The sequence below is a fragment of the Acartia tonsa genome, chromosome 7 (genome assembly GCF_053477335.1).
Source record: "Acartia tonsa isolate MP-2025a chromosome 7, ASM5347733v1, whole genome shotgun sequence".
NCBI lineage: Eukaryota > Metazoa > Arthropoda > Copepoda > Calanoida > Acartiidae > Acartia > Acartia tonsa.
The window spans coordinates 51,381,266-51,406,094 of NC_137266.1; the positions used below are offsets into that span (position 1 = coordinate 51,381,266).

The following is a 24,829-nucleotide window of genomic DNA, read 5'->3' on the forward strand; positions in this document are numbered from 1 at the left end:
CCTCGGAAGGCTGGAGGGGTGGTCTGCACCGCCAGACTTCCGACGGTGGTTGCGGCCTTCAGTTTGTTGTCCTTGTGGAATGGGTCCGCCAGGATACCAGTTGCTGGACGGTGGTGGACTCCAGCCCTCCCCAGGTCTAACGGAATCGGCTATATCTGCTGGAGTAGCTGGTCCTGTTGGATATTCTGGCCGTTGGATGTGTACCTCTGAGGCCACCCTGGCAACCTCCAGGGGTGGCACAGCACATGAGGGGGCTTGGACCAACAGCCGCCTGGTATACACCTCTTCAGGTTTCTCCACTGGGCTGGTGGTCTCCATCGTGTTGGTCACCTTGCTGCTGGCAGGCTGGCTACTGGATGCAGGCGCAGTTTCTTCGCCCTCGGGGCTGGTCAGGTTCATTCGGCTTCCAGGGTCTCTGTCAACGCGGGCAGGTGGTGGTTGCCATACTGTAGTAGCGTTGCCTCCTTCAGGCTCATTCTGGACATTGGCAGGGTGGTGCATGGCAGTCCGACCTGCAGGGTAGGGAAAGGTAACAGTCCATCCTTTATGCCGGAGGCTGTCTTGGATCTGCAAGGGTGGCTCCGCTCTAGTTGGCTGGGAGACAGGCCCATCCACGGACACTGCTGCTGGTGGACTGGAGGCACAAGGCTCCGGATTTCCTCCCCTAGCCTGAAGGGGTCCAGGCACATTGTCTCCATCTTGGGTAGACATAATTGTTGGGGATCCTCTACTTCTATGGTTAGGCTCAGCACTTGGCGCATCTAGTACTCCCCAGGCAGCAGTCAAAGCTTCTTCAGTTTGGCTGGTACCCTGGCTCCTGGGGCAGATGCAGGGGGCGCAGGCAAGTTTGGCCCAGCCCAAACTTCCTGGTACACCAGTGCAATACAATTACCCTGGCTTGGTTGAGGGAGGTAGACAGCTGGATGCAGTTGAGGGTGAGGGACAGCTGGACTCTCCCTGCTGGCTGGGGGCTCTGGCTGGCTGGGGGTGACGGGTGTCACCCCTTCCTCTGGGGCTGCGGGCTCATTCCGGGGTCCAGGTATCTCGGTGGCGGCGACGGTTGTCGCCCCAGGCACCAGTGTGGGGGCGCTGGATAGCACCCCCCAGTCTTCACAGGTGGCGGCGACGGTTGTCGCCCCAGACATCAGCTTGGTGGTGCAGGGAAGCACCTCTCGATCCTTCCAGGTGGCGACGCCGGTTGGCGTCCCATACATCGACTCAGACTCGCTGGCTAGCGCCTCTTGCCTCTCCCACTCGGCAGCCGTCAGGGCCTCCTCGTACACCGTCCCGGTGGCGCTGGGTAGCGCCCCTCGGCTCTTGCTGGGGGTGACAGGGGTTACGGACACCGGTCCCCTGTGGTTGCGGCTGCGGTCCAGGCCAACCCGGTTGGGTTCAGCCGCTCCTCCCAGCACGTTGATCCTGGCCACCATGGTCCCAATCTGAGACACAGACTCCTGGGTAGCCGCGGCCCCAGCGGCGGCAGCTAGTTGGGGTGACGGCTGGGCATCTCCCTCCAGGTGGACCTGGGTGGCAGACTGGTTGCATGCAGGTTGTTGGGCGGCCTGGTGTTTCTTCATTGCCCGGTCCCAACCGGTTCTACACTTGGCGGCTGTGTGGCCGTTGAAGCGGCAGCGCCCCTTCGTCCAGCTGGGTCCCATCAGGCCGGCTTCCCCAGGGTGTATCAACCTGCCAGGTCTCTCCTCCTCCAGTTGGGGCACCAGCTGACAAACAGGGTCTCCCCTACTAGGGGTCAGGCGGTGCTGGGCTGCTTGTGGTGGCTCCTTGGTTACATTCAGCCTCCTCCCCATACACACAGGTTCCTTCCATCCAACAGCGGCTCTCCTCCCCTGGGTGGCGAGGCCAGCCTCGGCCTTAGCTTCTGCAGGTGCTTCTCCACATGAGGGATCCTGCCTCTGGGTATGCCAGGTGGTTGGTAGCAAAGGCCGTTGATGGTGCCAGTCGGAAAGGGGGCTATGATCTCTGGGGGGTACCTGTGGCCAGTGTGTGGACAGGTACCCACAGGTGGACCAGCAAGGCCCAGAAGATGCCATACTGATGGTAGCCTGAACTGTATTCCGGACTGTCAGCAGACTGTTGGTAGCCACCTGAGTTGGGCCAGAGTTGCCAGCTGGTATTGCGTCCCTGCCAGGCTCCGTCAGCTGCTGGTGGGGAGCCCCTGCGGTGGTTCTGGTTTTGGCAAGGGGTGGCCTTCTTATTGACTTCCCTGGTTGGAGCTCTGCATCCTGGTGGGCCTCCATCTTCAGCAGCATGGGGGAACTTGGCTGGGACATGTGCAGTGGTTCAACAGAGTAGCGGCATCTGGTCTTGGAGTGTGGGGGAACAGCCTCACTGCTGCTGGTCAACCCTGCTCCCTCCGTGCTGGGTAAAGTCTTCCACTGCAGCAGGTCACCAGTCCCCATCCTTAGGCCGGTCCCCAGTCGTTCCATGCCTGGGGGCTCCCAGGGAGGCTTGGGTGGCGGCTCCCCCACCCCCAGGTACGCGTCGGGCATCTGGGTGAAGAGTCTATTCCCCTGGGACAGCTCCCCATCCTCCAGCTTGGTGAGGCCAGCGCCAGGGAGGACCTTTCCACCCCAGAAACAGGTGGTACTGGCCCTAGGGCTGGGCCCCGTTGGAGTCTCAGTTCTGGTGGTAGTGTCCATCTTGGGGCTGGCCACTAAGTCTCTGAAGCTTGTCACCTTCTCATTAGGCTCAGTTGCATCGTTCAACACCCCCAGGAGGACACCTACAGGTTCAGCAATCCCCAGTCCAGTATTGCTATTTCTCGTGCGTGGAGCACCAACTGAACAGGAGCTGTGCAGCGGACATTCAGTCACCCTTCCAGACAAGGGCATCTCAGGGACCAGGGGTCTGTGACCTGGCATGTGTTTGATGTTCACTGTACTCAACACAGTAGGCCAAAGTAATAACAGAAGTAGTATCTTGTAGATATAGAAGCAGAGTAGAGTAGCCGCGCCGCAAGGAGGTTCGAGCCGGCTCACCCCTAGTATAAATACTATAGCTGTGTAATTAGGGTGGTAGTCCACGTAGCCGTAGGCTCGGTCCTCCTGGCTCAAGAGTTTCTGTGGCTGGCGCGCCCCCATGATAAGTAGCAGGGTGTTGGTCTGTTGGTGCCAGCGTCTTGTTTAACTGTTGAGCCTGAGTTGTTCTCCTTTCCAGTATAGCTCTTGATTTCTGTGGTAACCAGCGGATCTTAGCTTAAAGGTAACAGGGAATATGTTAGGCACCCACAGATGTCTCTAGGAGCGTATCCGCTAGTAGATATATGGATAGGTAGGCTATCTATATATATACATGGCTACACGCCCATATATATATATATATACGTGTATAGGGATATCCCCAGAGCTAGCTAGCTTTTCCTCCTTGCTCCAAAAAAAATCACGCTTCCTCTGTATATAGTTCACAACTATGAGGGTCGATGGTCCAGGTACACACCACCACTGCCCAGTGTGGGGCAGCAAGTCAGGCTATGTCCACAGGGTGGGCGTACTTTCGTTCAGTTACCATATCAGTTTCCAGTGTTGTTTGGTGAGGTTAGTATTCACTTGCTTGTACCCATGATACCAAAAAAAAACAACATTATTTATCACTTGGGTATTTATATATACATATATTTGTTTCACTAACCACTCAGCTTTGAAGTAGGGTTGGCAGGGCTAGGAGATGTTGAGGGTCTGAGCGGGTTCAAGGAACTGGTTTAGTTTTCCTTATCACACTGTAGACAGGGAGGGAGGAGCTTGCAAGTTTTTCTCCTAAAAAAATATCTCTGATGTAGGCTATAGAGTGGCCCTCTCCTGTGTGGGTGTGTGTGTGTGTGTGTGCGTGAAATCTCCTTTCCGTGCAGCGCGCTTACGCACCGTCAATCCGCGCACACAGATAAAACGCGCTCTCACCCCTCAACTCGCTCTCTCATTGGTCCGCTTCGTCCGTTGGATTTATGATATTTTCCGCACTCTGTTGCGCTACCCGTGAATGGCGCTCTGTGTGTCCGATCACTAGCCCCACACTACAGACGGACTTAGTCTAGTGTGGGTAGGAAGGGGGAAGCGCGTGAGGGGACGGGGGTAACTCCGTCCGTTTCCCCTGTGAGGGAGGGAGGTAACTGTGGGCTGGTATAATAGTGCCTTTTCTTCTTAATCCTAGGCTTATCTATTATATCACCCTGATTGTATTTGCCTTCAATGGAGAGGGGCTCCTCCCCTTCCCTTGGAATAAGGGGTGTATTGTGGTTGTGCTATAGGCTTGAGGTGATTTGATTGTATATCAGGGTCTTTATTATATTACATCTAGCTTCTATTTTTGTCCTTATCACAATTGCATAACAGATTTGTTTACCAACTCTGTTCTATTTTTAGCTGTTATCACAATACACAATAATCCAAGCCTGTTCTATTCTTAGATTTATCACAACACAACAATTTGTTTGCCAAGCTTTGCTCATAAATCTATTGTTTGGCCATAACACCAGGGTGGTAATCCCTGCAATGTAACATAATATCTGTTTTCTAGATGGGTGGCTGCGTTGTAGCCTCTCAGGATACTTGGAGTTGACGTAGTTTTTCTCTGTTCTGGTGCACTACACTCGTATGTTGGCTCGCAGCTTGCAGCTATGTGGCGTGTTTCAGCCTATCGGCGGCAGGGAATGTCCCGTCCTGCTAGCGCCGCTTGCAGCTATGTGGCGTGTTTCAGCCTATCGGCGGCAGGGAATGTCCCGTCCTGCTAGCGCCGCTTATCCAAATCCAGCTGATGGCGGCAGGGAATGTCCCGTCCTGCTAGCGCCACTGGTTCGGATCCTGCTATCTCTTGCAGTAAAATTGGCCTATTTTCAGCCGTTTACACTTATTTGGCTTGTTTCAGCCGGTCCGCAGGCCTGTTTCAGCCCTTTTGGCGCTCAATTCTCCGTTAGATATCAGCGCTGCTCGCGGTTATTCATCAAATTTCGCTGTCTCGCTTCCACAACTGCCGGATGCAGAGTTAAACTTTGCTGTCCAGGGTGGGTAATTCAGGTTGCTTGCGTCAGTTTTGCCAGATTCACTGCTGGGAGTACCTTAGCCTCAGATGCGCGTCTGCTCTACACTTGTGGTTCGCCGTAATCTCACACAGCTGTCACCAAAATTGTGGTATCCGCCTAGGGTAAATGGCAGACACCAGAGTTCGAATAAAGACTACGGCAGTGTGAACAGACGTGGACACCTTACTATAGAGAAGCTACGCTTCTCTAGCATTCACTAGACAAGAATCAACATCTATTTCAGTTGTCACTTTATTGAAGGTGTAAAGGATACTAAAGCTATATACAACAAACAATAACTACATGGATAGGAATAAATGATCATAACATAAAAGCATTATAATACATATACAATAGTCAGTTTGGGCAATCATGATTCCCCATCCCTGGAAAGGGTGGGGGGGATTAAGAATACAGTTAACCATAATATAAATACATATGGATTAGGAATAAAGATAGTTAAAGATAAATCATACAGTAAAACATAGATAATTGCAATGGTTAGGTAGATGGCTATCCCTGTCTGGGGCAGGCAGGATAGCCCATGGAGCAGCACAATAGGTAGATAAGCATAGAGGGGTTGAGTGGTAGGTCTGGGTACTAAAGAGGGAAGGTTTGATGATTACTTGTGACAACAACAGTCTGTGTGGGGGTGATTCTATCAGGTGAGGGCAGGTTTAGATCCTTTATCCTCAGGGTTGAGGTGGTGCTGATAACTTGGTGGTTGAAGGGGAAGGTTCCGGTGCTTAAGATGGGAGAGGGAGGGGTAACACCCCTCCCTCCTTTTGCAGGACAACTGAGAGATGAAACCAGTACCGTTATCTGACATATTTTCAGGTGGCTTTATAATTGTAGAATAACAGGATTTAGCTAGGTGCGTAGCATCACTATAATGTCTTGGTTTCTGCATGGTCCAGAGCTGCCGCATACCACATAACAAAACTGGTTTTAATCTTACAATTTTTCATTTTCACATCAGCAGAAAGCTGTCTGTAATACGATAATTAACTGTTCTTAACTATTTAAAGAATAATATAGCTTTTGCTATTCTTACTTCATCCTTGTTGTCTAAGTAAACTAAATTCAATTCTTGGCTTGAGTATTCAATTTAACCAATAAAATAAAACAACACAAAGCCAAATAAGTTTTCAAACAGAATTCAATTTAGATTATATAAACTCTTGGATCTAAAGGGATAAGACAATGGTAAATAAATTAATGTACACACAATTATGATACACAAAATTACCCATTCTGTAGATTACAACTAGTGGTTGAAACCTTGATACACTTAATTTAATTATTATTCAATAAAATTTCAAAAAAATCCCCATAGTTGTTAAGCCAACGAATAAGAAAAAGTTATTATAAAATTTGGGGACTAGTATGAAAAAAACTGCCCATTGTCCCCTTCCTTCCTGAAATAAACTACAACGTTAGATAGATTATAGGTTTCTGTTCTAGTAAACAATAGTTATTTATCGCATCGTATTATAGACAACATTCCGCGGATGTTAAAATGAAAAATTTTAAAATTAAGACAAGTTTGATTAGCCTTAGGCGTGTGCTAACAAAACTGGTATACATAAATTAAAAATATTTGTTATTTATATTTTTCGATTGAGAACTGGTTCTAATCCAGCGGATTAAAATCTGTTTCGAAGCCAAATGTTTAAGCAAAATAAGCATAACGGCTATCATGCTAAAAACTGTTGTAATGGTAGATTAAACATTGTATGAATGCGAATATAAATTTGCGGATACAGCTGAGGGTGGCTGCAGCTGAATAAGGTTAGGGTTGCTGCAACTGCGGCTGTTCCTAAGGGTAGCTTACACAGTTAGTGGATTAGGACGGCTGCGGCTGAGGTTTGCTGATTCAACCTCAAATCCAATCAGCATTCTTGAATCCGCGAGGTTTGTTGCAGCTGCAGCTTTCCTGGTTTGAATCTACTATATAGCTTTGATAAAAAGTGGTAATACCTCTCATAATAATATTTAAAAGTGAAGCTTTTCTGTAATTAGGGTCGGTCCGTACGTCCGTCCGTCCGTCCGTCTGAGACAGATAGCTTTTTTTGTTAATTTAGGCATGTTAGAATTGTCCTGTTGATTTCAAACTTTGCATGGTGATTCCTGAAGTAATTAGGTATGATTTAGAAAGCGTAGCAACTCTATAATCATTACCAGAATGTCCATACGTCCATTTTAAACATGTTGATTTTGTACTTTTTTAACAAAAATTTGTTATGTGATCTAATTATCCGAATGTTCTGATTTTTGGTATACTGATTCATGGGACAACAAAGTACAATATTATAAGCAAAGCAACTCTAAAATCAAGTCCTAAAAATGTAAGTATGTCCATAAACATTATCCTGTATCAAGAAGTTTTTCAACAAATTTACTCACAATTTTGCTTTGACTCTTATTCATTTATTTTCTGATTATTCAGTTATGACACTATACAAGTGTTAATGTCCGTGTGTCATATCGTTTCAGAGCTTCGATTTAAAAGTAAAATTATCTGTTAGGAAATATGAAGTTGAGTTGAATGTATTTCATAAATATTGGACATGGCTTATATAATATTTCTAATAACTAATAATATGTATGTGAACAATTCTAATAACTTTAAAGGCTAAACATGTTTAAAGACAATATGTCTTTCTATATTAGGACAATTTTAGGGGAAAAAAACATACAATGTACCAAAAAAAGTAATTTCGTTTGAAAATTAAATTTTCTAAAAATAAACTCTGTAAAATAACAGGATATTACTTTTGAAGTAAAATTATCTGTACGGAAATATGAAGTTTAATAGTATGTCCATCCAATTGTTAAAGTAAAATGTATTAAATAGCTAAAAATTGAAATCTGTATAATAGTTAGTTCTGATGAATTTCTTTTAGAAAACCATTGGAGTAAACAATAGAGGGGGAAGGGGTTATATAACTGTATGTTCCCGTCCATGAACCCTATTCCAACTTTCAATTTTGTCTTTGAATATTAGCTAGAAAAAAGTCAGAAAGCAATTTGCTAGCAGACAAAAAATCTCAAACACAAGGTAGTTGTCTCGGTTATACTACTATCATCATCATCATCGCCATTTATCTCTTCTTTCCAGAGCATAGGCCACGCACAATGGTTCTCCATTTATCTTTGAATCGGGCCTCAGTAGAGGCTTCACTGAAAGATGAAAAATTCTTTTTACTCAGTTCTTCAAGGAATTCCCTCCTCCAGGTTGTTTTTGGTCTACCTGGTTTCCTTTTTCCTGTGAAGGGGTCCCAAGTCAAGGCTTGATAGGTTAAATCATCATGCCCTTTCCTTAGAGTGTGCCCCAACCATCTCCATTTTCTCTGTTTTATTGTCAGTTTGATGTCTGACATATCACTGCGCTCTAAAAGCTCAGCATTTGTGATCTTGTTTGGCCAAAAGATCTTGTGGATTCTCCTAAGACATTTGTTGATATATGTCTGAAGCTTGGAGACCACTGCTGTGTTTAGGAACCAAGTTTCGGCCCCATACAGCAAAACAGACAGAACATTTGACTTGAAAAGTCTTAACTTGGTCTTTATGGAGATGTTGTTGGAATTCCAAATTTTGTTCAAGCTGGCAAAGGCTGTTCTAGATTTGTTAATTCTAGCTTTAACATCTGTCAAAGTGCCTCCAGCTTCATCAATTTTACTTCCAAGATACTCAAAACAGTTAACATCCTCAATGATTTGGTTTCCAATAGTTATTGGTTCTTGGGAGTTTGCATTTAATCTGAGTATTTTAGTTTTTGGAACATTTATTTCAAGTCCAACTTTCTTGGAAGTTTCAGCTATTATGTTAGTCCTTCTTTGCATTTGACTTCTATTGCTTGTTAACAAAGCAATATCATCAGCTAAGTCCAGATCTCCCAAATATTTGGGATTGCCAAATAACTGCCAGCGAATGCCATCATTGCTTTCACAGTTCTTCATGATCCAGTCAATGGCAAGGAGGAAAAGGAAGGGAGAGAGAAGGCATCCTTGTCTGACACCTGTTACAATCTCAAAAAAGGTTGATAGTTTACCTTTATACATAACATTTCCACCTCCTTTATGATAGATAGCTTTAATGATATTGATTATCTTTTCTGGAATGCCATAGTGTCGGCAGATTTTCCAGAGTGATTTCCTGTCTAAAGAATCAAATGCTTTTTTGTAGTCAATAAAGTTTACAAAAAGCTCAGAGTTCCATTCCTTGGATTGCTCTATGATGATTCTTAGAGAGGTTATCTGATCAATAGTGGAACAGTTTGGTCTAAATCCAGCCTGATTAGGTCTTAGCTTTTCATTAACCTTCTTCTTTATTCTATTAAGAAGAATCTTACTAAGGATACGGCCAGGTACTGAAAGAAGCATTATCCCTCTGTAGTTTCCACATTGGGTCAAGTCTCCTTTTTTGGCCAGTATTGAGATATGTCCATTTTTCCAGTCCTCTGGGCATAACTCATCATTCCATATCTTAGTGATCAAAGGTAGGAATGCCTCAGCAGATGTGTCTAGGTCTGCTTTCATGACCTCAGCTGGGATGTTATCAGGTCCTGCAGCCTTGTTATTTTTCAAACTTTTAATGGCCTCTTTGATTTCCAATAGATTTGGCGCTCGGCAGTCAATGTCAAGTGCATCTGAGGGTGGAATCTCAGTTTCTTCCTCTGGAACTGGAAGATTCAGCAGTTCAGTGAAATGTTCTGCCCATCTATTTAGAATATCCTCATCAGTTTTAAGGAGTGAACCATCCTTGTCCCTGATGTGTGATCCTGATTTGTGTACTTTGCCTGCAATGCTCTTAGTAATCTCATAGACATCTTTCATTCTATTTTGATTAGCAGCATTTTCTGCTTGCAAGGCAAGGTTTTCCAAGTGTTCTTTTTTGTCAATTCTGACACTTTTTTGGATTTCCCTGCTGAGCCTCTTATACAGGTCTTTATCTTCTGGAGAGTTTCTAGAGAGTGTCTTTTGTCTTACCTCTCTTCTTTGATCCATGAGATCAATGGATCTTTGAGTGATCCACGGCTTTTGGTTAGCCTTTTTGAAACCTAATTTTTCTTGGCTGGTATCATTATAAACTTTTTTGATACCTTGCCAAATATCTTCCACTCCATCTTCCTCTTGAAGAGTCAGCAACTCAAATCTATTCTTTAGAGTGAGCTTAAACTCTTGCAACTTTTCAGAGTTTTGGAGGGTTGTTAAATTATATTTCTTCCTGGGGTTAGGCTTTGTGTCCTGCTTTTTAAATCTAAGCCGAACTTTAGAAGATAGAAGATAATGGTCTGAATTAACATCAGGTCCTCTTTCAACCCTGACATCAAGGAGAGAACCTTTAAAGCGTCTAGATATACATATGTGGTCTATCTGGTTAAAGGTTCTTTGATCTGGTGATCTCCAGGTGGCAGTATGAATCTTTTTGTGTTTAAAGATGGTTCCACCAATGACAAGTTTGTTTTCAGTACAAAAACTTACAAGTCTATCACCATTGTCATTTTCCTTGCCATTACTTAAGCCTAGGCCATATCTGCCCATAACTTCTTCTAAATTCTCATTATTACTCCCCACTTGAGCATTGAAATCTCCTAGGAGCATGGTCAGATCCTTTTCTTTATGACCATTTTTAAATACAGAGTCAAGCTGGTCATAAAATTCGTTTTTGACCTCTGTATTTGCTTGTTCTGTAGGAGCATATGCTACTATAATTCTCAGTTTGATGTTTTTAACTGAGGATTTGAAATAAGCCTCCATTATTCTAGGACCATGGGGTTGCCAACTGATCATGGCCTGCCCTGCTTGCTTGGTCAGCATAAGAGCCACCCCTTGATTATGGCCTAGATCCTCATTCATATGACCTGAGTATAGTATTTTCAAGCCAGAATGATGTTTAAACTCTCCATTGTTTGTCCACCTTGATTCGGTGATAGCCAGGATGTCAACCTTGGCTTTAATCATTTCTCGGCAAATGTTTTCTGTCTGGCCTGACTGAAACATTGTCCGAACATTCCAGGTGCAAATTTTTGCTGGTCTGCGGGAATTCAGAATCATCCGCCTGACTGGTCCGTTAGCGGTTTCCCAGCCAAACATCATATTGTTGTTTCCAACCTCTACTTCGTTCCCGAGCCCAAAGTTAAATTGGTCATTACTTTGTGCGGGTTGAACATAAGCAGGTTTTTTCTAGGGAGGGATTGTTAGCCCCACCCAAACCCCCTGGACTGGGGGAAGTGACCAGAATTCAGTCTGGCATCTACCCTGGGACCTTTCCAGCACAGTAGGACTCTTCTGGTGTAGCTGCCAGGGTCATTGATGCACGGTGCAGGATGGACGGCGTGCACGTACCTGGTCTCCCATCCCTACTTCTATATACTTCTATACTTAACACATTTATTAGAAAACGAACATCCAGCAGTTTTAACATTATGCATGCTTATTAGTTAAAAATATCTTGTAAAAAAAATCAGCTCGGCGCTTGTAATAGCTGATGAGAAAACCATGTTTCCACCAAAACGCACCAGACAACAGCTGACAAAAGAGGGACATACATTTAAAATTATAGAGTAGCTTTTTCACTTTAAAAACTCAAATATATGAAAACTTTAACAAACATCACGCAACCTTTCAAACAAATTCAGATTGCATTTAAATTGTGTGAAAGATAAGTTGGAAATTTTCTGAATTTTCAAATGGCACATATATGCCATTTTTGTGTGAAAAATAAATCCAGGTAAATCCAGCTTTATTTTGAAAGGTTTTGAAAGATACTAATTTACATTATTTATTTCTTTTTTTCATTTTTGTTCCGTTCATGGATATACCTTTAACCAGCTAACCTGCGACAATTGCTCAACGTGTAAGGTATCCGCGCATTGTCGGGGAGGTGATAATTCGAATCTCGGATTAACTAAAGACGTTGCAAATGGTTCCTATTGTTGCTATGTCAAATGTGCGACATTAATTGTTAGAGAAGAGAAATGTCCAGGCCCCAAACAGGCGCAACTCATTACTATGCAATATACGTTCAGAGTTGATTGTCTATTGGGTTACCTTACTTAATACCCTGGGCGTTACACTGCAATTGAAACGCAGTGTTCAAGGTGGCGTTGAGAGGACTTGTACGCGAAGCGTCACCAAGCCCCCAAGAGGTCTTACCTGGCACCAGAAGTTATGATAATCATAAATTTGCAGTGCAACCCTATGTTTTGCAAAATACTGGATTCTATGCGAAAATTATTGCACACAAATATGGAAATATTTCAGGGAGGGAGGGGACATTGTGCTGTTTAGTCCCAAAAATTTTATAATAACGTTTTCTTTTTTGTTGGCTCAACAACTCTGGGGATTTTATTGAACTTTGATTGGTTGGTTGATAAAGTAAAGTTTTAAAACTTTCAACCAATAATTTTATTCTACAGAAGGAGTAATTTTGTTTATCATCAATGGGGGAAGTACAACAATTTATCGGGCATTATCTTATCCCTTTAGATCCCTGGAAATATGGTGGAATGAAAATATTGTTGGTTATTCTCTCTGAAATGGGACATCATTTTTCTTCCTGTGTTTTTATACGCATATGATTATGTAATAGACATGATATATCTAGATAATCCATCTTACCTCATTTATCGTTTTTTTTGTTATTTACGAGATCTATTCAAGAAAAAGCTCGATGATTTTTTTGATGATATAACTTTAAGAAAAGTAACTTTTTCTTATAAAATTCTAAGTGGTTTGTCAATTGCTTCACATTATACAAGGGTCAAAATTTTACACGATATAATGAAATCTAAATTATAGCTGACTCATAATGCGCGCTAAATGAAAACAATATGCCCTTCGTTCTTAAATCTGAAAATTGTTTGAACCAATGACAGGTCTTGGATGTACCTTCACTATTCTCCTACTGGCTGATTTAGATAATATGTCTCTTAGTGTTTCTATTGATTATGTACAGTACAATTTTTTCATAAACTAGAGGATTTTTTTATATATTTGTCAAATATATCCTCATACTAAAGAAACAGGATGTCTCTTTGTCTATCTTTATTTAAAGATAGGTGATAACTTATGTTGTATTAAATAAACAATAAACTTGCCAAGCATGCAAAAACAAGGATTACAACATCTATAAAAGCGAAGCTTTGAAACGGTAGGACAAATGAACATTATCACTTGTACAGTGTCAGAACTGAATAATCAGAATATAAATGTATAATGGTCGAAACAAAATTTTAAGCAAATTTGTTGAAAAAACTGCTTGAAAATAGAATATTGTCAAAGGACATGCTTTTACATACATTTTAGGAACTTATGCTCATAGAGATGCTTCGCTTATAACATCGTACTTTGTTGTCCTAGGATTCAGTATTCCAAAAATTAGGTCAATCGGATTATCATATCACATAAAAATTGTTGTTAAAATATTTTAAAATGAACATGTTTAAAATGGACGTACGGACATTCTGGTAACGATTATGGAGTTGTTACGCTTTATAAATCGTACCTAACAGGAATCATCATGCAAAGTTTGAAATAGAAATTTTAACCTGTTTAAATAAACAAAAAGTGCTAACCGTTACGGACGTACGTATGGACGAACCGACCCAAATTATAGAAAAGCTTCGCTTTTAAAAAGGTTATAGTGGTCAGGGCGTAAGAGAAGGGACAATGGGCAATTAATTCAATTTTAGAGTTCTAACTCAATATCTTCAAAACCAGATACATCTGGAAAATTCCAAAAATTTAGATATAGCAATCTTTATTATTTTTGTATAATAAGAAATTATTAACCCTTTACAGTCGGGCCCCTTGCCGCACCTTAATCAGTCGGGGGGGGGGGGGGAGGGGCGTTCAACGCCCCCCCTTATTATCTCAGTTCCTATTAGAGCTAGAGGGCTAAATTTTTTTGTGCAAGTCCCCTGTTTGATAATGAATTTCCGACCTTTTATAAGTCTAAGTCAATTTTCGCTTCCTTCACCCTTTTATTTAACAACCTTTGTTTTTAGGTCCTTTTTTACTTAAAAATTTCAAACGGCTGTAATTTTCTTATTTTTGAAGCTAGAAGAAAATTTTTTTTCCAGAAAATGTTTATCTTTATGTAAATTTTTACATTTGAAATATCAAAATCTAAATTTCAGCGGCCGCAGCTGTACTTGGCAGCTGCCAGCCGCCGCAGTCGGCGGTCGGCGGGAAAACGGCGGCGGATCTTCATGAAATTTTAATACGTTATGTAGATATGTAAGAAAAGCTTAAGTTTAAAATTTGAAGTCTCTAAGTCAAAAATTGCGGCCACAGGAACCTTTTAAAGATTTCTGGAGACCTGGAGGATCAGGACCTGCAGGATCATACCTGGAACATGAAAGTGACTTGAACACCTGTATTTCATATAAGGATGTACTACTAGAGGATTTTTTAGTATTTTGGTATGATAAAATGCTTTGTTTTAGTCAAAAAAATATTTTTGCTCTTTACCTGGATGACCCTGCCAGGTTTGCTGGCATCCTGTGCCCGCCAGGATGGAGATATTCAAAAAATTCCAACTCTCAGTTATGTGTCATACCAATACTTAAAAAGTCAAGCAGTTTGGGCTCTTCATCTTTCACACACAGAAAATGAGATAGAAAAAACCGGATGGGGGGGCGTTCAACGCCCCCCCCCCCGACCGTTAAGGGTTAAACACTGAAAGAAAAGTATTTAACATTAGGTTATCCTGTCTTATTTTCCTGTAAATAGTCTGTAATTTATCATAAAAGGTATAACCTTAGTACTGGCAGTTTCTTACAAAATAACACCATAATTGGGGTTTGTTTTCATATTTGACAAGGGGTTGATTAGAATGGATAGTTAGAGAAGTATCACAGTAGAATTACTGGTTTATTCCACCCATTCTTAAAAGAAAAACCAAAATAAACTTGTTTTGATTTTTTTTCAAATAGTCTGCTAGTATTTGTATTGGTTAGTTCAGTAATCGTCGTCTGCTTTGGGAATAATTGTTTTAGCGGCATTCTTTGCACTGGTACCCAAAGTCTTTGAAATTTGCCAAAATAATAAAAGTTGCATGTGTTCTGGTACCCAACAAAAATTAATTTTAGATCCTTTGTCTCCTCCCTTCCTCCCTGCATGGTGGCCCTATTCCTACGGGATACTATCAATGCGGTGCTCTTGTAAATAATTTAGATTCTCATGTATAGCAATTTATTTTTCCTACAAAAAACTTAAAGTTGGTGTTTTAAAATAAAAATGTGTATTGTGTATAATATATGTAAATTTAGGAGCCACAGAGTAGATACATTTTTAGTAATATGAATTTGCCTTACCTCCCAAAGCGAATTAAAGAGTAGCTTTCCTCCTACAAACTAATGATTTTCTTAATTGTGTATCCCTATAATAAAGTAACAGGATGATGTTTGTCTGTCTTTTTGTACCAAAGGATCTCGCTAACTGCTGAACTGACATGGTTCTCCTTTAAAGATAGCTTCTCATAGGTCCTTGAAAGGTTTGTAATTATTTTTTTGGAGGGGGGGGGGGGTCAACCCCTCCCCCCCAAAAAAAATATTTTACTTTTTCTTTCAAAATCTAAAATAAAAAAATTGGGGTATCAAAAACAACTGTCCCTCCTTAAGTGCTCCTAGAGGCCTCTAGGGGCATAGCCGCTAGTAATATAGAAAAGATTTGTAAAGGATTAAAATTTGTCTTAAATTATCATGCCCTCATTCAAGTATCTAGAATTATTTTAAAGTGGCATTATACTTCAAACTAAACTTAAAGATGTAGTGCCTTACTCAAAGTATTTTAAAGTGTCATTAATATTAAACTTAAAACAGTCCCTTTTATAAAAGCTTAAAACAACTATTTAATCAATATACATATTAATTGATCAATGGTAGGCCAGAATGACGTCAAGTCTTATAGCTACTATAATAAACTTCCTACTTCATAATACTAAAAATTTAACTAACTGTTCAAAATAAGGACATGAGGAGTAGAATCAGGAACCTTTGTCCGTTTCAAAATATCTAGTTCCTAGCCTGAGAAAATCTCAAAAAACCTCTACAAATTGGAAAATTCTCAATAAACCCTTAGAAATGGTGTGTGTTTTTTTTTTTTTTTGTTATGAAAGAGATATTGTGAAACAGACAAAAGTTTTTGATTCTACTCCTCCAGACCTTTCCTGGGAGCACCATGAAGCCATAGTTCTGATTCAATGAATTTCAGCTCTTTTTGCAGATTTTAAAAACTTTGCAGTTCTTGTGTGGTCACAATTTTGGCATCACAGAAAAAATATTTTGCATGGGTCATTTTTTTGCATAAACCAACCACATTTTGGCTGGGTGCAAATTTTTTTTCGGGCGGGACAGGCTAAATGGTTATCTCAATGGTGGTCTTAAAATCAAAGTAGTTTTTAAAGTACTGATTTTCAATGTAACAGTGTATTGTAAGAGGAATGACATTTCAAGTATGGCTTTGAAACCAATTAATATCCGCCGCGCTGTATTAAAACCAGTTCTCAGCCATACTGAAAAATCCTTTATAGCATCGTATTACAGAGAATTTTTACAATTATTACACTAGCAATCATAAAATTAACAGCCCGGGGCTTCAGCCCATCGGGGTTAACAAAACTGGTTTTAATCTTATAATTATTCATTCTAATACCCGCGGAAAGTTGTCTATAATATGATGCGATAGATAACTTAGTGGAATATCATTTCATACACTAGTTTCTCTACTCCACCGTAAAATAAATCTGAGGTCCACTAATGTATATACACTGAACATTTCCAGGGAGGGAGGAGACATTGGGCTGTATATTACACTAGTCCCCAAAGTTTTGTAATAACGGTTTCTTATTCATTGGCTTACAACTTTTGTCACTTTTTTGTAATTTTGATTGGATGGTTTATTACGTTGAGTGTCATAACGTTTCAACCACTAATTGTAACATACAGAAGGGGTAATTTTGTGTATCAGCATTGGAGATGTACACAAATTTTTATCCCTTTAGATTCTTGATAAAAACTGAATATTTTACCGACCAAAATTCAATTTGTTGAGAATTTCGAATTTGTCCAATGTTTCACTTTTTTGTCGGGATAGAAATTTTCGGATTTAATCAGGAACCAAGGGAGTAATGGACTGTAAAATACTCTGGTATCCAAAGTTTTATAACAACAATATCTTTTTCGTTGACTCAAACACTTTGGGTACTTTTTAATGAATTTTGATTTGTTGCTTCCAAACTAGTAGTGTCTAAACTGTTCAGCCAATAATTCTAATCTATAGGATGGGTTATATTTGTGTATCATCATTGTGCAAGTATATATTAATTTATCGTCTATTGTCTTATCCCTTAAGATCCCTGTATTTTATTTTCTTCATAAAAAAGTGCATGTAACTATCTTCGTTCAAACTTTTTGGTGTTTCAGCATTTTTGTACAAGTGTTGAAACTTTTTATTATTGTTTAAAATCACTGGCGGCTGCGTTTCCTAGCATCTAGGAGCTCTATATTCGAAGTGATATAGCATAGCCTAAAACCATACCAAGACTTATTTATAAAAATAGAATAGCCCAAATCTTTCTCATGACCTATAAGAAGGTTATCTGTAAAGGACAACATATCAGTTCAGCGGTTCGCGAGATTCTTTGCGCCAACAACGAAATTGTATAAATTTTCTAAAATTCATTGTAAGACTGTCTAACATTGAAAATTCCTGATCGGTATTAAGGTAATTTCAGGTTTGCAGGTATAGAACAATTGACAAGAATAATCACCCAATTTTTTTTATAAGAATTAGCTTTGGTAGTTTGTTAAAATTAGTGAGACAGAGGAATGAGGGGGGGGGGTATTTTATTTATCATCATTGGGTTCTGTTTCCCTGAAAACCATACCTTTAATCTGTTTAAAATTCACATTTGTCACATTAAGTACAGAGTGTCAGGGAGGGAGGGGACAATGGCCTGTTTATTACACTAGTCCCCAAAGTTTTATAATAATAACGCTTTCTTATTTGTGTCCTTAACAATTTTAAGGACTTTTAATGAATTTTGATTGGATTGTTTATTAATTTAAGTGTCCACGTGAGGTAATATACAGAATGGATGATTTTGTGTATTGAAATTTGGGTTGAACATCAATTTTTCGGCCATTGTCTTATCCCTTTAGATCCCCTGACAGATTATACACTTTGTTCAATTTCTAGTCGTCGCAAAATTTATATCGTCATGAACTGTTAATCTTTAAGCTGTTATAAATCAACTTTAAATACTACATTTACCCCTTAATATATGCCAGGCCTCTTTATAGGTCGGTGGAAAAAAACGGTGGTGGTAATTTTCACAATTTTAGTTTAAGTTTAGAATTTGAAGTCTTAGGGCAAAATTGCGTTCACAGAAGCCATTCAAAGTTTCTTGGAGATTATGACCTTCAGTATTATACCTGGAACCTGTAGTAAACGTCTTGGAGTCCTTGTAATTGTACTATTATACGATATTTCAGTTTCATGCTTTGTTGAAGTCACAAAAATTGCTTTGTACCTTGATGACCCTGCCAAGTTTCCTGGCATCCTGTTCCCGCCAGTATGGTAAAATTTTTTAAAAATGTTTCCTATTTCTTAGAAATATATTATAAACAAATTAAAAATATTAGGTATATAAAATATGAATTCATACAAAAGTACTGTATAAAACTCTGCCTTTTGTTCCTATAGAAATAATAAAAACAAAATATATTTATTTTAACAGTCGGAATAGGAGAAAAGGCCCTTTCTAATGAAATGAAAAGATTTAATAAAGCTAATTCAAGATATATAAATAGTCTGAATAGGAGAAAAAGCCAAATAAAAATCTTTATTCAAATTTTAAGCTCTTTTTAAAAGCAAAGCTTTTCTATAATTTAGGGTCGGACTGTACGTCACAGAAAGTTAGCTCTTTTCGTTAATTTAAACAGGTTAGAATTTTAAAAGTGTGGCAAATTTATAATCGATACCAGAATGTATGTACGTACGTACGTATTTTAAACATGTTGATTTCTAACTTGTTTTAACAACAATTTTTTAAGTGATAAAATCATCCGATTTTTCTGATTTTTGGTATACTGATTCCTGGGACAGCAAAGTACAATATTATATGCAAAGCAAGTATGTCCATAAATATTATCCTGTATCAAGAAGTTTTTCAACAAATCTACTCACAGTTTTGCTTTGTCTCTTAACCCTTTACAGTCGGGCCCCTTGCCGCACCTTAATCGGTCGGGGGGGGGGGGGCGTTCAACGCCCCCCCTTATTATCTCAGTTCCTATTAGAGCTAGAGGGCTCAATTTTCGCTTCCTTCACCCTTTTATTTAACAACCTTTGTTTTTAGGTCTTTTTTTACTTAAAAATTTCAAACGGCTGTAATTTTCTTATTTTTGAAGCTAGAAGAATTTTTTTTTCCAGAAAATGTTTATCTTTATGTAAATTGTACATTAGAAATATCAAAATATAAATTTCAGCGGCCGCAGCTGTACTTGGCAGCTGCCAGCCGCCGCAGTCGGCGGTCGGCGGGAAAACGGCGGCGGATCTTCATGAAATTTTAATACGTTATGTAGACATGTAAGAAAAGCTTAAGTTTAAAATTTGAAGTCTCTAAGTCAAAAATTGCGGCCACAGGAGCCTTTCAAAGATTTCTGGAGACCTGGAGGATCAGGACCTGCAGGATCATACCTGGAACCTGAAAGTGACTTGAACACCTGTATTTCATATAAGGATGTACTACTAGAGGATTTTTTAGTATTTTGGTATGATAAAATGCTTTGTTTTAGTCAAAAAAATATTTTTGCTCTTTACCTGGATGACCCTGCCAGGTTTGCTGGCATCCTGTGCCCGCCAGGATGGAGATATTCAAAAAATTCCAACTCTCAGTTATGTGTCATACCCATACTTAAAAAGTCAAGCAGTTTGGGCTCTTTATCTTTCACACACAGAAAATGAGATAGAAAAAACCTGAAGGGGGGGCGTTCAACGCCCCCCCCCCCCCCCGACCGTTAAGGGTTAATTATTTATGTTCTGATTCTTCAGTTCTGAAACTATACAAGTTTTAATGTCCGTTTATCCAACCGTTTAAGAGCTTCCCTTTTATGGATGTTGTCATGCTTGTTTATCAGTATTTTGTTATGGTATTGCTTAACCAATTATACAGCAAATATTATCTTGCATATTAAAAAAAATTTTTTACTTGGTCGACATAAAGCATAATCTTTAAGTTCAAGAAGAAAAAAAGTAATAATATCTAACAGAAAACATAGCTCGGCACCCGCGTGTAAATAAACCTCGTGTAAGCCTCAGTGACATCGGCATTTTATAACTTTAAAATTCAGCTGGATGTCTAAACAGATTCCTCAACAGACAATCCATCTTATCGGATTTTTTTTTTCTTAACATAAGCAGGTTTAAATTTTAGGCTTATGCGTGGCTGAAGCACGGATGCCAAGACCATGAAGTTGATATATCAAGGATGATATTATTTATAAGAGCCAAGATATAACAAGGATGACAACATCCATAAAAGCAAAGCTCTGAAACGGTAGGACAAACAGAGAGTAACACTTGTATAGTGTCAGAACTAAATAATCAGAATATAAATAAAGAAGAGTCAAAGCAAAATTAAGAGTAAATTTGTTGAAAAACTTCTTGGTACAGGATAATGTTTATGGACATACTCATATTTATAGGACTTGATTATAGAGTTGCTTTGCTTATAATATTGTACTTTGTTGTCCCAGGAATCAGTATACCAAAAATCAGAACAATCGGATAATTAGACCACATAAAAATTTGTTGTTAAAAAATCAACATGTTTAAAATGGACGTAAGGACATTCTGGTAATGATTATAGAGTTGCTACGCTTTCTAAATCGTACCTAACTACTACAGGAATCACAATGCAAAGTTTGAAATCGATTGGATAATTCTAACATGCCTAAATTAACGAAAAAATCTATCCGTCTCGGACGGACGTAATTATAGAAAAGCTTCGCTTTTAAAAATGAGAATATCAGACAGTGATAATAAAGTTGCTATACAATTTCTAATTTGTACCATTTTGTAACAAGAATAAAGAAGCAACATTTTATCTAACTTTTCTGAATTAACGACCAGAGCTATCCGTTAAGAGCATAAGGACCTACCCTATCTGTAGAAAAGATTTATAAAGAAAATGATTTTGTCGCCTCTCTAAAAAAAGACTTGACAGGTGAAACTTCATATTTCATTCCATTTCTTAATATTTTCTTCAAATTTTCTAATACGAACTAGAATCTTTCAAACGATTAGGAACTCCATATTTCAAAGTAAAAATCTTTCATTTTGAATTAAAAATTCTTTCTTTTATCAAAAAGTATTTAATATTTTAAAACTTATACATACATATATAAATTTTAACTGAACTAAGGCTTGTTGTTATTTTTTATAAGAATTTTTGCAAATATTGTTATTTTTTATAAAAGTGAGAAGGTTTGAATAAAGCAAAATATAAATATTCTACTAATAAGTTTGTTCTTGTTTGTGTAGTAGAGCCCCTATGCCGCAGCGTTTTTTGGGACAATCTAGAAATAGCTCAGAAAAGTTATCAGAATGCCCGTAAGTTAATTTTCAATATGATGATTTTTAACAACTAATTTCATTCTTGAAGATTATCCTGTATTTAAGCAGCTTTTCAACAAATTTACTTACAATTTAGTTACGACTTTTATACATTTATATTTCTTTGTGTCAATGTTTGTTTGTCCTACTGTTTCAAAGCTGCGCTTTTATGGTTGTTGTCATCCTCGTTTTAAATTGTTTATACCTGCAAATTGATAATTTAGTCTTTCATTGGAAATAGAAAATCAATTTATCTAATCTGTTTTATCAGATAAAAAAGAAGCTCTTTATGGTGCCTCTAAAAAAATGACGTCATACAATGCAAATGACCAATGATAGGTCAAAACACAGGCTAAATTTCCAACGGCGGGCCATTTTACATTTAATTGACCAATGGTAGGCCATTAAAACGTCATTTAATAATTCATTATAGAAGCTACATATAAAGAGCGTTTAAAATATTTCTCTTATTTGGAATTAGAAAATCTTTTATCTAATCTAATTTTATCAGATACAACAACTAAAACAATTGATTTAAAAATTTATTTTAACAACATAAGTACTTTTTTACATAAATATATAATAATATATTATATATACATCTTTAAATAACATTTATCAATATATATTTTTAAGTATTTCAAACATATCACATTTTATATAATTTATGTTGATTTATTACTATTTAGTTTAGCAAACACTTTTTCATCATAATTCATCAATTTTAGAAATTTAAATCTTTTGAAAATTTGCGACAAATTTTACGAATGAAATAAATAAAAGTAATTTTTGATATTTTGTATGGTTACGTTTCGTTAGATCTGTGAAGTAAACTTTTATAGAAGCTTTTTATAGTTCTCATGACGTCATACTGGCCTACCATTTGTTAATTTCAATGTATTCGACTATAATTGGCCATTTGCATTTCATGACGTCATTTTGTATAGGCAATATAAAGATCTTCTTTTCGTTTTGCAATATCTTTATTGCTGTGCTTCTCATTTAAATAATTGCCCGTGTTTAAATAACATGAAAATATATCATGACAAACATAAATTCAATGTACAAAATTACTACATCCTAAAACAAATCTTCAAATTTGTTAAAAATAGGGGCGGATTCCCTCAAAGTGCCTGTGTACTGTTAAGTACTGAACCCATCCCCAAACTCCCAGTATTCTTGAAATATATTGAGAATAAGGGGGGGGGCATTTTATCGTTTATTAATGTATGTTAGGTCATAGACGTCCAAGGGGGGGGGGGTAATGGGGCGATTACCCCCCCTATTTAAAATTTACCCCTATCCTAGGGGTGCTGTAGGCACCCCCAACCATTTAGGAGGGGGTATTTACCATCCCCAAACAATTTTGGGGGGGTAAATACCCCCCCAAAATAAAAAATCTCTGATAAAAAAAATTTTTGCGCGCTTCGCGCGCATTTTTAATACTAAATATTTTGTCAAATTTAAATTACCCCCCCCCAAAAAATTTTACCCCGGGGGTAAATTTTTTGGGGGGGTAAACTAAATTTACCCCTGCCAACAGATTTCAGGGGGGTAATTACCCCCCCCCCAAAGCAAATTTTACCCCCGGGGTAAAAATTTTGGGGGGGGGGTAAAAAAAATTTGCGGCGCGCTTTGCGCGCCATTTTACCCCCCCCAAAAGTTAATTACCCCCCCCTTAAAAAAAAATGTTACCCTCCCAAAATAAAAAGCTTGGACGTCTATGTGTTAGGTTATATTAGGTACTGGGTAAACGGATTGTGTTATGATCCAGGCATATGGGGGAAAAAACTTTCCCCCCCCCCCCCCATTTTCAATTTCTTTCAAAAATAAGGAAGAGGGGGGCGGGGGTGGTTCAGTGCTTTTCAGTCACTTTGAGAGTAAGTCCAAAAAAAAGATAAAATATTTATAAAAGTTTTACAATATAGTATGAGCAAAATTTAAATTATTATAATTCTTTTTATGGTTAAATTGAGATTTCAAAGAAGATTACAATAAAAATCATAAAATTTAAACCAGTTTTGTTTGCCCGACACGGGCCTAACACAACTGATTATATTTTTATAAATTTGAATTTGAATATCCGAGGAAAGCTGTCTATAATACGATGCGATAAAAACTAACAAAAAATTAAATTTTTTTTAATCTTTTTTTTTACAGACAACATTTTCTTAAGTTTTTACACAGGTACATGTAGTTTTTAGAGCAAACATTTAAAAAGTACATTTATGTTATAAGTAATTAATAATAAATAAACTTTAAGTTTCTGTTTTTTTACATCTTTTTGATTAGTCTTACACAACTTTATGTATTTAATGTAAGTTTAACTTTAGAAAAGTATTTAATAAATAAATGATGAAATAAGTTTAATAATAACGTTTTCTTATTCCTTGGCTTTACAACTTTGGGGACTTTCATTATATTCTGTCTGGTTGGTTTATTAAGTTGAGTGTCCCAACGTTTCAACAACTACTTTTATATAGAGAATATTTGCAATTTTGTGTATTATCAATGGGTATGTACTTTAATTTATCGGCCATTGTATTATCCCTACAGAATCTTGACATTTAGAGTCGTTAAAGGTCAAAATATTTCAGCCCCCTTCCACTCTATTAACTTTCATATTTTCTACTACCATTTGAATAAAAAATAGGTATATACTAGTTACAATACATATATTTATGTTTACAAATAAAAACTTTTTATGATATGTTTCAATAATAATTGAAAACTCTCAACGAGTATCTTTTATCATGATTATAACTGTGTTTTATTAGATTGCATGAATAACTTTATTTAGAATCCAAAGTTGGTTATTGTTTTTAATTGATTTTTGTTTCTTTTATCTACGGGAGTATTTCTAGCTCTATAACGGAGGGTGTCTACGGGAGAATTTCTAGCTCTCTAACGGAGGGTGTCCCACATAACGTGAGAACTATCAGCCTTTCCTATAACCTGAAATAGATAAATATAGAGATAGATAGATAGATAAAGAGATAGGGTGTCCCACATAACGTGAGAACTATCAGCCTTTCCTATAACCTGAAATAGATAGATAGATAGATAGACAGGATGTCCCAGATAACTACTTAAAAACTTGATTAGATTATTATTGGAAAAATAATTAGATAGGCAGATAGATAACTCATGGATCTGAGGGGAAAAGACAATG

The 24,829-nt window shown here is 38.5% G+C and overlaps 2 protein-coding genes across 3 annotated transcripts in view; both read right to left on the reverse strand.

The window, feature by feature from the left end:
* Positions 1 to 24,829, reverse strand: part of LOC145323956 (uncharacterized) — a 342,132-nt gene that overhangs the window by 198,657 nt on the left and 118,646 nt on the right. The window lies entirely within an intron of this gene.
* The window catches only part of LOC145323951 (prolactin-releasing peptide receptor-like), a 45,987-nt gene continuing 45,696 nt past the window's right edge, over positions 24,539 to 24,829 (reverse strand). Inside the window, exon 17 of one of the 2 annotated variants that reach the window (XM_080166565.1) lies at positions 24,539 to 24,612. In XM_080166565.1, the coding sequence (XP_080022691.1) occupies positions 24,606 to 24,612 (7 nt within the window). In that variant the 3' untranslated portion in view covers positions 24,539 to 24,605. Of the gene's footprint in view, positions 24,613 to 24,655; positions 24,700 to 24,829 lie in introns of those variants that run through there. The other variant, XM_080166566.1, reaches the window with a different exon arrangement.